Source organism: Neomonachus schauinslandi, chromosome 7, assembly GCF_002201575.2.
Source record: "Neomonachus schauinslandi chromosome 7, ASM220157v2, whole genome shotgun sequence".
Taxonomy (NCBI): domain Eukaryota; kingdom Metazoa; phylum Chordata; class Mammalia; order Carnivora; family Phocidae; genus Neomonachus; species Neomonachus schauinslandi.
The window spans coordinates 105,802,573-105,816,191 of NC_058409.1; the positions used below are offsets into that span (position 1 = coordinate 105,802,573).

The following is a 13,619-nucleotide window of genomic DNA, read 5'->3' on the forward strand; positions in this document are numbered from 1 at the left end:
TGTATCTCTGTTCATATGTCATCTTATTAGAGAGGCCTCCCCCATCACTGAAATAAAATCCATCCATTCCCATCACTTTCTCTACCCCTTACTCTGCCTCTTTATGTTTCTTATATCCATTTATTACCATCTGAAAAAATAATACATTTATTTGTTTATGACCTCCTCCGCCCAGTAGAATGTAAACTCAGGAAAGAAGGAAATTTTGCTTATTTTGTTCATTGCTGTTTCCTCAGGGACTAGCCCACACAATAAGCATACATGGTAGGCACATGATAAATATTTGTTGAATGAATGAATGAATGAATGAATGACTTGCAGAGACAGTATGAGGTGACTAATAGGCTTGAGATCTCCTTAAGGCAGGAACTGACACTTGATCCTTTTGGTATAAATGAGTAGGGGCTAGCTATATTTTAGGTGGGCTACAGACTGGAGGTGGAGGAGGGAAAGAAGTCCCTAATACAAACACAGTTACTTTAGATTAAGTTCCTGATTTAATTAGCTCTGGGTACATGCACAGGTGGCCATGCAGGGCAGGAGCCCAAGAACACAGGCGGCAGCTCGCCAACAGCTTCCCTTGGCCCCCAGGGTCCCCAACATAAATGCATAGCTGGCAACGTCTTCTGGGTCAGGAAAGCTCAATTCTTGTTACATCCCTGGCCTTTCTTGCTCAGGTGTACATTACCATTTGAGAAGGTTCTGCTTCTGTTTCTGGGGATATTTATAAACATCAAGCTTTCCTGGTTCTCAAGGTCTCGGCATTATCAAGGCCACACTATCATGGGGGGAAGGGGGTCATCCCTGAATAGGAAAGACCTCAGCGCCACCAGCTCTCCTGGGCCCACAGAGCCATTTCCCTTCAGGGGTCTCCCTCCTTCCAATTCCTTGCCCTTTTATCTGGGTGTTTTGGATACTGCAACGGTTGGCAAACCACCACAACAAATCCATTTCCAACTGGATTCCAGCTGTAACTCTGCCCAGGGTGCACCTGTGTGACTTTGGCCACAGGTCACTCTCCCTCCCCCATTTTGATTCTTCTATTTGCTGATCTGAAAAAAGTGAGTGATGACGATGAAAACAGTAACAGCACCTGCGCAATCTGCTCATGAGGGATGCTGGTCTGTCATACCATTTTCCTGCTGTATCTTTGTCTTGCTTTGGTATCAGGGTAATGCTGAGTTCACAATGAGTTGGAAAGTACTCCACTCTCTTTTTTAAAAAATTTTATTATGTTATGTTAATCACCATATATTACATCATTAGTTTTTGATGTAGTGTTCCATGATTCATTGTTTGTGACTTTGCATTATTTCTTAAATTTTTTTTTTTTCTTAAGAATTCACCAGTGAAGGGGCACCTGGGTGGCTCAGTTGTTAAGCGTCTGCCTTCAGCTCGGGTCATGATCCCAGGGTCCTGGGATCGAGCCCCACATCGGGCTCCCTACTCTGCAGGAAGCCTACTTCTCACTCTCCCACTCCCCCTGCTTGTGTTCCCTCTCTCGCTGTCTCTCTCTCTCTGTCAAATAAAATCTTAAAAAAAAAAAAAAAAAGAATTCACCAGTGAACCCATCTGGGCTTAGAGTTTTCTTTGTGGGGAGGTTCTTAACTATATTATCAATTTGGACTATTCTGGTTAATCATTTCTTTTTGCGTGAGCTTTGGTAGTTTGTGCCCTTCAAGGAATTTATTATTTCATTTAAGTCGCTGAATTTACAGACATAAAGTTGTTCAGAATACTCCTTTATTATTCTCTTAATAATTAACAGCATCTATCGTTCTATCACCTCCCTCATTCCTGATATTGGTAATATGTGTCTTCTTTTTCTCTGTAGCAGTCTGGTTAGAAGTTAATCCATTTATTTATTTATTTATTTATTTTAAGTTAATCCATTTAATTGACCGTCGCAGAGTCAGCTTTTGGTTTCATTGATTTTTTGCTATTGTTTTTCTATTTTCTACTTTATTGATCTCTGTTTTGATCTTTTTTATTTCCTTTCTTCTGCTTATTTTGGATTAACTTGCTCTTATTTTTCTAGTATCTTAAAGTAGAAGCTGATGTCATCAATTTGAGACCATTTTTCTTTTCTAATATAAGCACTGAACGCTACAAATTTACCCATTAAGTATTGCTTTAGTGTCACCCCACAAGTTTTGATATGCTGTTTGTATTACCATTCAGTTCAAAACATTTCTAATCTTCCTTTTGATTTCTTCTTTGACCCATCTATTATTCATACATGAATTACATAGTTTCCAAACATTTGGAAATTTTAAGACACTCTTCTGTTATTTGCTTCTAAATTAATTTCACTGTGGTCAGAAAACACTTGAATCCTTTTAAACTTGTATCACTTGAATCCTTTTAAATTTATGGAGACTTGCTTTCTAACCCAGAATATGATCTATCTTGGAAAATGTTCTGTATGCACTTCCAAAGAATGTACATTCTGCTGTTACTGGGTAGAGCGTTCTATAAATGTCAGTTGGGTCATGCTGGTGGATAACACTGTTCAAGTCTACTACATCCTTGCTGACTTTCTGTCTAATTGTTCTATCAATTTTTGAGAGAAGAGTGTTGAAATCTCATAATTGTGGCAATGTCTATTTCTCTTTGCACTTCCATGAGTTTTTGCTTCGTGTATTTTGAAGCTCTCTTATGAGGTACATAAACATTTAGGGTTGCTATGTTCTCTTGATGAAGGACCCCTTTATTAAATTATGAAACCACCTTCTTTAGCCACAATATTCTTTGTTCTGAATTCTACTTTAACTGATACATTCATATAGCCACCAAAGCTTTCTTTTGATTGGTGTTAGCATGACAGATCTTTCCTATCCTTTTGCTTTTATTTGTATCTTTATATTTAAAGTGCGTTTCTTGCAGCCAGCATGTAGTTGAATCTTGCTTTCTTATCTAATTGGACATTCTCTGCCTGTTTCAGTTACAATTAGTGCATTTAGTTTTAATGTGATTATTGACATGGTTAGGATAAAGTCCATCATCTTGGTATTTGTTATTTCTCTTTTCTTTCTTTTTTTTTTTTTAAGATTTTATTTATTTATTTGACACAGAAAGAGAGAGTGAGAGAGAGAGAGCGCACAAGCAGGGGGAGAGGCAGGCTGAGGGAGAGAGAGAAGCAGGCTCCCCACTGAGCAGGGAGCCTGATGTGGGGCTTGATCCCAGGACCCTGAGATCATGACTTGAGCCCAAGGCAGACGCTTAACTGACTGAGCCACCCAGGTGCCCCTCTATTTCTCTTTTCTGATCTCAGTTCCCTTTTCTCTCTTTTTCTGCATTCTTTTGGATTAACTGAATATTTTTCATTATTCCATTTTGTCTCCCTTGTTGGCTTATTAGCTATAACTCTTTGTTTTGCTATTTTAGTGCTTGTTTTACGATTTATAGGATACATTTTAAAGTTATAACAGTATACCTTTAAATGATATTATATCACTTTACAAGTGGTATGAGAATCTAATAGTAGTACATTATCATTTCTCCTCTCTGACCTTTATGTTGGCACACAATTTTACTTTTACATAGGTTTAAACCCAACAATATATTGTTATTATTTCTGGTTACACAGTCAGATACCTTTTATTTATTTATTTATTTTTTAGATTTTATTTATTTGAGAGAGAGAGAGAGAGAAAGCACATGAGAAGGGGGAAGGTCAGAGGGAGAAGCAGACTCCCTGCCGAGCAGGGAGCCCGATGCGGGACTCGATCCCGGGACTCCGGGATCATGACCTGAGCCAAAGGCAGTCGCCCAACCAACTGAGCCACCCAGGTGCCCCAGTCAGATACCTTTTAAAAAGATTTAAACAATAAGAAAGAAATAGTGTAGGGGGTGGGGTGGAATGGAGTTGGTGGGGGAGAGAGAGTTTATTTACCCACATAGTTACTATTTCCAGTGATCTTCATTCTTTGTAAATGAAATCCCTATTTCCATCTGTAATCATATTTTTTCCCTAAAGGACTTCCTTTAACATTTCTTATAGTACATAACTGCTGTGATAAATTCTTTCAGCTTTTTCTGTGTCTGACAAGTCTCTATTTTGCCTTTATTTTTGAAAGATATTTTCACCGGGTGTAGAATTCTAGGTTGACAGTTTTTACTTTTAGTACTTTCAAGATGTTGTTATACCATGCTCTTGCCACTATCGTTCCCAGTGAGAATTCTGTCATCCTTGTCTTTGGTCCTCTGTGTATAACATATTTTACTTCTCTGCTTACCCTAAAACTTTGTCTTCATTGCTGGTTTGTAGTCATTTGATTATGGTGTACACTGGTGTCATTTTATTCATGTGTCTTGGACTGGGTTTCATTGAGCTTCTTGGATCTGTGGTTTTATAGTTGTCACTCCGCATGGAAAACTTTTGGGCACTGTTTTCCTCCTCCCTTTCATAGACTCCAATTATCTGCATATTTGACTGCTTAACGTTGTCCCATAGTTCATTAATGCTCTTTTAATTTTGGAAAATTCTTTTTCTGTATTTTATTTTGGAGTAGTTTCATTTCCTACTCTTCAGTTTCACTTTTTTTTTTCCTGCAGTATCTAAGCTGCCATTCATCCCATACACTATTTTTCACTGCAGACACTGTTAGCTTCATTTCTAGAAGTTCAGTTTGGGTCGTTTTATATCATCCATGTGTCTACTTAATTTTTGAAACATATGGGATACAGGTATAATAACTGTTTTAGTGTCCTCTATTTCTAAAATCTTTGTCAACTCTGGGTTTATTTTGATTAGTATTTTCCTCGTTATAGGCCATGTCTCTTGGCTTCTTTGTATGCCTGATAATCTTTGACTGGGTTTTACCTTAGTCCATGCTGAATATCTTTGTCTTTTTATAATCTCAAGCTTTGGTTCTGGAATGCAGTTAAATAACTTACTTTGACCTTCCTGGGTCCTAATTTACGATTTTTTAGACTAGTCCAGAGCACTGTCCAGTCTGGGACTAATTATTAGTCTTCATGAGGTAAAACTCTTTTAAGTGCTCTACTCAATTCTCCAAAAGTTATGAGTTATGAGGTTTCCCAGTCTGATTGGTAGAGAGTCTCAGCCCTGTATGAGAGCTAAGCACTGTTCCCTCCAACCCTTTTGGGTGATCCCTTTCCCAGTCTCAGGAAGCTTCTATACAGCAAGTACCCCTCCGCAGATCTCCATAGCTCGATCTCCATATGGCTCTCTCCTCTCTAGGACCTGGCCCTGTGCACTCTGGCCTCTTTGGTCTCCCTGGACTCTCACAATCCCTCTCTTCACCTCAGGAAGTCCCCTGGGCTCTACCTGGGTTCCCCTCCCTACACCACGGCCTGGAAACTCTCTCAAGACAAAAGTTGGGGAACTTGGAGGGCTCACCTCATTTGTTTCTCATCTCTTAAGGATTACTGCCTGTCACTGACTGATGTCCAATGTCTTATAAACCATCGCTTTACAGCTTGTCCTTTGTTGTTATTATTTCAGGCAGGAAAATGTCCCTGTTACTCCGTCTTGGCCCCCAAATAGCATTTTTGTATGTCTATGTGTACATTCATATTGGGGGCGCTATTATTATCATTACAACTAGTCCTGTAAGTGTGGTTGATTTACACTTGTGCTGACAAGCTGTCTTTCTTTCCAGAGTATATATTTAATAAATGCTTGCCAAAACAAATAGGCTATAATTGCCTCCCTTATGCTTTTGTAACTTGTTGGAGATGTAAAGGTGATCAATAGAATACTGGCCTATTTTAATAATATGAACTTCTAAGTTCTTTTGAGGAAATTCAGTATATACCATAAATCAAGAGAGTTAATTTAGCAAAAAGCAACAAGCAAAAAGAAGCATGGAACCAAGAATCTGGTAGATTTGCAACAAAGATTCCATTCAGGTTCATTCATTTACTGAAAGCTAAACCAATGGACTGGAGAAAGCAGGTCAGGATTGTAGAAAGTTTTCATTCTTACCATGAATGTTGACTGCTTTCAGTCCCACCATGGATACTCTTTGCATGGGAGAAAATAACCATTTTCTCAGAGGAGAAGTTTGCACAGGGACCTTCAGACCCCAGGTACTTAAGCAGTTGGGGCTCTTGCCATCAGCTCTGTGCCCTGGAGGGGCCCCCATGCACGGCTGCCGAGCAACGACCCCCTCCCCCGGGGAGGGTAGCAGGGAAAGCAGGCCAGCGCACCAGCCAGCCTCTGTTCGGGCTCCCTCAGCGGGGGACAGGGGGGTGGTGGTGCAGAGGTCAGGTCCCTTCAGAGCCAGCTGGCCGCCTCCTACATGCAAGCCCAGCAAGTCAGGCCCAACTGCCCGGTTTCCGTTCTCTGTGGCTCCATGGTCCCTGGTGCAACTTCTGGTGGAAGCAAATGCAGCCGGCACAAACAGCCCCTCAATCCTGTTCTTGGCACGCTAGTGTCAAAATTCAGTTGAAGAAGTAAAAGGCAAACATTACCTCAGCTCCTGCTAGAGAAGTTGTTTGAGCTCAAAGAAACCGAAGGGAGAGAGTATCTCCACTGCTCTGATTTCCTCACACATTTCTGCTGTCTGCAGGAAAGATCCACCAAACGCCTCCCCAGCCCCGGGGAAAAAAAAAGCTCTTCAAGACATCTGTCAACTCATTTCTGGAAAGTGAGCTTCCACACTGGGAATTCTAAAAAGTGCGTGTTGGGTGGGGGGTGGGGGATGTCCAGAGCACTGGGTTTAGCAACATTCTTCATGGTGACTTGGAGGCTGGCTGGGTAGGCTGGCAACAGGGGCCTGAGGCATCCTTAGGCTCAATTCACAGCCACCTAGAACAGTGGTTCCTCACCTTACTGATGCCCTGGACCCCTCTGCCAGGCTGCTGAAGCCTATGGCCACTTCTCAAAGCAGCCTTTACAATGCATAAAATAAAACAGATCAGATTATAAAGGAAACCAACTGGACTGAGATACAGTTATCAAAATAATAAACAATATAAAATTAATAGAAGTATTTCCTTACGGACACATTAAAGAACACAATGTAGTGGCAGTTCTAAAAACTACCTTCATTTCAAAGCAGGGATGAGTATTCATGACATTTCTAGACATCCGTAAAGTGATGTAAAAGTAAAGGATCTCTTTTGGCGACACCAACCCAAGTGCTTTGTTGCCTACCGTCATAACGACAAGGAACACGGCATTTCAGCGAGAGGCTAGTGAAAAGAAAAATGCAACGTTTTACCTCAGTCAGGTGTACAGACCTGCCTGTGGGCCCCAGGACTCCTAGATTAAGAAGACATTTCTTTTCCTGAGCTTTTGGGAGAGAGCAGTGCACTGGAGACCAGGGTGCCAGGCCCCAATCTGGGGGCCTCTAATCAGCTGGGAGCCTCAAACTTTTAACCAGTAAGTTGGAGATCGCGCATCTCTTGCCTACTTCTCCACCTTCAGTGTCTTCCCACAAAGGCTGGTGCTGGGTGGGGGTGTCCTCTGGAGTTGCAAGTACTCTGTGTCTACTCTTATTACTGGTTTTCTCATCTGTGGTGTAATGACCTGCTTGGCCCATCTGTCCCCACCTCTTTTTTTTTCTAAAGATTTTATTTATTTATTTGAGAGAGAGAGCACATGAGAGGGGGGAGGGTCAGAGGGAGAAGCAGACTCCCTGCCGAGCAGGGAGCCCAATGCGGGACTCGATCCAGGGACTCCAGGATCATGACCTGAGCTGAAGGTAGTCGCTTAACCAACTGAGCCACCCAGGTGCCCTGTCCCCACCTCTTGCACAAGGCAGCAATAATGGCTCATTTATCATTGTGTTCTTGGTGTCAAGCACAAGGCTTGGCACACAGGAGACCATTCCTATATATCTACTGACTGAACAGATGAATGGACGGATGAAGGCTGTGACCACACCTAGTTTCTCTCTCTCGTTATAAAAATATTCCTTATTTTACACGAGCAGTTTCTCAACCCTAGTTATATAAGTGAGCATTGCTTTACGAGGTTTTAGAAACTACTGAGACCCCAGATGCAACCCCAGAGACTCAGATGCCTGTGGTCTGGGGCGGGGCCCTGGCCTTTGTCTGTTTTTAAAACCACCCCAGGTACAGCCAGAGTTGAGACCCCCACAGTAGCACAGAACAGTAGCTGAAGTCAGAGTGCAGTGTTCCCAGATGAACTTCTTTTCTAGAGCCAGCAAGATGAAATTAGTGCAGAATTCTGAACTCTGCGAGGGGCTAAACACATAAATTGAGTTTCTGACCCTCAGAGTCAGGTCACAGTTCTGAATCCAGCAACATCAGTAATATCTGAACTACATTCTCAGGCTTAGATGAAAAATCTGGGGCTTGACAGTGAAGACCATGAAACAAATTATTGCAAACGCCACAGACAAGCACTCTGAGGCCCCACGCTCCCTCTCCTTGTGGCAAGAAGTCCTTATGAATAGGGCCCATCCTGGTTAAGCAGCACACCTTCTGGGGGACAGATCCCTGGCTGGGTGGTTTCCTAATCTACAAAGTCGGGAGGATAATAATAATAATAAGGCCAACCTCAAGGTATTGTTGCAGGAACTGAAAGATGGTATGGGGCAGAAAACATTCTGTAAGTAGCTCATACATGCTATCAAGATTAATTCTTTACTATTGGTATTAGTATTTAGGTATGGTCACTTCACTTTACTGTGTTTTTTATGAAGTGAAGGTTTGTGTCAACCCTGTGCTGGGCAAGTCTGTTGGTGCCATTTTTCTAACAGTATTTGCTCGCTTCATGTGTGTGTGTGTGTCACATACTGGTAATTCTCACAGTATTTCTAGCTTTCTCATGATTATTATTATTATATTTGAATTGCTGCAATCTCATGGTAAAACTTTAATGGATTAGAAGCTGCTTCTTATGAGTGAGCAAAAAAAGTGGCTTCTTGAGATGGAAACTCCTGGTCAAGATGCTGTGAAGGCTGTTGAAATGACAACAAAGCATTTAGAATATTACATAGACTGAGTTAATAAAGCAGTGGCAGGGTTTGAGAGAATTGATTCCGATTTTGAAAGAAGTCCTCCTGTGGGTAAATGCTATCAAACAGCATCACATGCTATAGAGAAATCTTTCTTGAAAGGAGGAGTTGATCGATACAGCAAACTTCATTGTGGCTTTATTTTAGGAAATCGGCACAGTCACCCCGGCCTTCGGTAACCGCCACCCTGATCAGTCAGCAGCCACCATGTCGAGGCAGGACCCTCCACCAGCAAAAAGAATATGACCCACTGAAAGCTTAGATGATGATTAGCATTTTTTAGCAATAATGTGTTTTTTAATTAAGGTATAAATGTTTTTTAGACATAATGTTACTGCACACTTAATCGACAACAGTATAGTGTAAACGTAACTTTTATATGCACAGGGAAACCAAGAAACTCATCTGACTTGGTTTACTGCGGTACTCTGGAATAGAACCTGCAATATCTCCGAGATGTGCCTCTACCTCATTCTACCAATTGAGTTCTTCCAGGTGGAAAGACCTTGTGGATTACGGATGCCAGGTCAGACTGCCCGCATTCAAGGTCTGGCTCCACTTACCCACTGAGCCATCTTATGCAAATCACCTAACCTTATCATGCCTTATCTGTAATAAAGGTATGTACCTCGTTGGGTTTTTGGAAGGTTTGGCTGAGTGAGGTAAAACACTTAAAGCACCTAGAACATCTTCTAAAACTTAAGCTTCGCATCAGAATCACCTGGAGGGCTTGTTAAAACACGATTGCTGGGTCCCTCTCAAGAGCTTTTGATGCGGTAGATCTAGGCTGGGAACGGAGAATGTGCACATCTAATACGCTCCTAGGGACCCATGGCATTGCTGGCCTGGGAACCACATTTTGAGAACCACTGGCTGAGAACCAAGTCTAGCATACAGTAAGCACCAACTCAGTGTTAGCTGCTATTATTTTTTCCTGGGCTCTACTTTCTTAACCGCTGAGCAAAACCCTGCGTCCTCCAATGCCACTCGGTACTGCCTTCCTGTAGAAGCCAGTTCGAATTCTACCTGTGGAGGTTCCCAAAGTGTGGACCCAAGATAAGCTGCACCAGCACCACATGGGAGCTTACTTATAATGGGTCTTGGGCCCCAACCCAGATCTAGTGAATTGGGATTTACGGGGGTGAGGCACAATATCATGGGCTCTAACATCCTTCTGGGTGACTCTACTACATACCGACTCTCAGAACTCCTGCTCTAGTAGAAAATCACCAGGACCACTGCAACAAGCCTCCTGAAAATGGCCAGGGAGGCAGGACAGCTTAAGGTCCAGAGTATAGGTTTTGGTTGAGTTGGAGACCTGGCTCAGCTTCTTTGCCACCTTGGGGCCATGAGTTATGACACTCATTTAAGCCTCAGTTTCCCCAGCTGTAAAATGGGTACCATTATAGGACCTACCTCACAGGAACCTCAGATGCTGCAAACGACGCATGATAACTGTTCAGGGAATGTTAGTTGCCACTCTTACCCTCTTTATCATTGCTGTGATGTGTCCTATCTCAAAGTGATCTGAGACAGCTTATTAAAAAAAGACATAAACATATAGGTGCACAGGATAGCTAAAATAAAGCCCTTTTTTAAGAAAAGGAAATAAAAATGTATCACACAGAAAGTGGGGAGCATGAGGGTTGAAACTGTCACTGCAATTGTCTGAGCATGAGGTTTGAAAGTCCCCGAAGGCCAGAGCAGAGGGGAAATGCAGAGGTCCTACAGTCTACGGTTTCCACTGCCTTCAAAGGGGAAGGAGGCCAGCTCTTTTTCATCCCTCTGCCACCCCACCTCTAAATCTAGGAGAATCTGATCCCATAAACCTCTGCACCAAGGCCCTGTGTACCAAGAAGGGAATTTCCTCTAGCTCGCTTGATGTACCTGTTTCTTTAATTAATTCTCATCAAGAGCCACAGGTAAAATCCTTAGATCCCAGAAGACGAGAGATGTCACACTCACTTTGGGTGCCGAATATCAGGGACAGAGCGATTCAGGGAGATTTTATCACTGACGTAAATGTTAAATCCATTTTCTCGGTACGCCTGATCCACTCTCTCAGCGTCGGTCATGGGGTAAGGTCTCCCTTGTTCTCCATTTCCTAGGAGCAAAGAGCAAAGTCAATGTTGCCAATTGAATGGAGTGGGGGAAGGGGGATGAAAGATCTGATTAAAGCATAGAGATCAAACTTTATACGTGGATACAGAGTAGACCTCCAGATTTTGCAGGGGGAGCCTAAAGAGGGGAGGGGAACGAGCATTTTTTCGGCCATGCCCATGTCACACACTTTACAGACCGGCTCTCACGTCATTCCCACAGCAAGCCATCAGGGTGGACATGCAAGCCTTCATTCTATGGGTGGATAAACTGGGACTCAAGAAGGTTATAAAAGCAGGTTTGTGGGCTCTAAAGTCCATGCTTCCCCTACTCTGCCAGGGGCCCGAGACATCACTGACCATGGCATCCCATCAGCTGGACAGGAGGCCAGATCTACTTCATATGAGCTGATCAACCTTGGGCCAGTCACACCAACTCTCTGAACGGATGGAAGTAGGCACAGCCCTTGGCCCCACCTGTCAGCATACAGCTTCCCATCAAGCTGATGTTGTCAACATGTACTTTGCAAAGTAAATAGGCTGTTGCTCAGGAAGATGAGGTGATTTTTAACAAGCTGATTTTATGGCCATTTCTTCAAGACTCTCTCCAGTTGCAGATTACTACATCCAACCAGCCAGATGAGAGAGAGGACGCTGCCATCTGTAACTCAGAAGGCTCCACGATAAGATGCTGCTGGCTCATGCCCAGGACAGACTCCACAAGGGACACAAATGCAGCCGGCAGAAACAGGAGAGCCAGAAGCATCTGCACGGGGAGGGAAGTTTCAGGAAGGCAGTACAGGGGAGTGACTCAGAGTTCAGGCCCTAGAGTGTGGCAGAGTGCAGCTTGAAGCCCAAACCTGCACTCGCTGCTTTGTGTTATCCTGGACATGCCATTAGCCTTTCTGTGATTGGGCTTTGCCCTACATATTAATGGGGAAAAGAAGGTTCAATGTAATGATTAAGGAGATAATGCAGGGCAAAATGTCTGGTACAGAGTTAGCACTCCACGCAAGCTGATTATTATTATTCTTAATAATGTCTCCACTGCTTACTCTTTTTCTTGCTAGTTAGCTCCATGTTCTAATAATTCTGGTAATGATAACTGCCTGGAAAATCAGCTTTTTTCAACTGTTTCCTTTCTCAGTTTAAGCAGCACCCACCCCTACTTCATTTTCAATCACTGCCCTACAGAAAAATGCATGTCATGTTTTTAGACTTCCCTGACCATTGGTTATTATATCAGCTCTATTAGAGCCCTGTTGTAGTCTGGTTTTTTCATAATGTAATCTAAAAAAAAAATCAATAGTGGTGGGTGCTTTTAACTGAGATAAAAATGAATAAAATACCAATCCCTATATTTCTACACTGCTTTCCAGTATTGTAAAGTTGCTTCATACCCATCACTTTATTTGTGTCACCTTCACAACAACACCCTGAGGTTGTCTGAGCAGGAAGCATGAGCCCCACAGACACATGGGGAAACCAAGGCTCCAGGAGCATGGGATCTCTCTGATGGTCACATGGTTGGTCAGCGGTGCCAGAGCTGCCGTCCTGACTCCTAGTCCAGGCTCTCTAGAGATGATTTTCCACATAATTTCTATAAACCCCACCCCTCCCCACCCCTTCCCAACTCCCCAGCGTAACAGGAACTGCTCCAAAGACTAATTAGCCAAAGAAAACTTTAGCTGAAGCCTGCTAAGTCCATTCAACCTTGTGGCTACAGAGCTGGGTAGGGTTCGACTCTGTCCTCCAGACCTGGGTTCGAGTCCCAAGTCTGCATCTTTCTCACTGTGTGACTGCAGGCAGATCACCCCACATCTCTGAGCTCCAGGTTCCTTCTCATCAAATGGGCCACAAAGGGTGACCCGGGGTTTCCTTGAGAAAATGTGCAAAGTGGGGAGCATGGGCCTTGCTTACTGCAGGTGTTTAATAAATGTTGGCTCTTACCATGACTGCTCCTCATTTTAGTGGTAAAATATCTCATAAGGGGGTAGACATTGTTTATCACCCAATAAAGGTGGTGGGGACAACTCCTGAAGGCAGTGGATCTGGTGATGTGAGTGGAGAAAGGGATCAGCTAACAGGTGAAAAGGGAGACCCCCAAGAAGCAGGGGAAGGGATGACGGCAAATGGAGAGGGAGTGAAAAGGAGGTCCAGACATGCCTGCTAAACATGCACACGTGTGTGCACGCATGCATACGTGCCCTTCACAGGACCCTCGAGTGCTCGATACTGCTCTCCATACCTACGCGCTGGGCGTCCCTCCTGATGGCTTCTTTGTCATGCCAATCCTTCAGCTTTTGCCCATCTCCCACGAAAAATATCTTCTTCTGCTGATTGTGGGAGCCCTTAAAAAAAGATAAAAACAGTGAAAACGAAGGAAAGGGAAAATAAGTTGAGTAAGAGAGACCCGTAAATTGCACTATCTACGGGAGCTTTTGTCTGTCATCATCTGCTCATTTATGAATTCCCTCAATCTACGTTTGTTAGAGCTGCCGTATGGCAGTCAGGTAAGCAAAGGTCAGAAGGATGACAGGTACACACTGTCCACCCTCCTGGT

General features: G+C 43.2%; 1 protein-coding gene across 1 annotated transcript in view; it reads right to left on the reverse strand.

Moving 5' to 3' along the window:
• The window catches only part of GALNT10 (polypeptide N-acetylgalactosaminyltransferase 10), a 218,534-nt gene that overhangs the window by 107,786 nt on the left and 97,129 nt on the right, over nt 1–13,619 (reverse strand). The window contains exons 2-3 of the mRNA XM_021697273.1: nt 13,305–13,407; nt 10,923–11,061 (exon numbers count right to left, since the gene is read on the reverse strand). Coding sequence (XP_021552948.1) covers nt 10,923–11,061; nt 13,305–13,407 — 242 coding nt within the window. The remainder of the gene's footprint in view (nt 1–10,922; nt 11,062–13,304; nt 13,408–13,619) is intronic.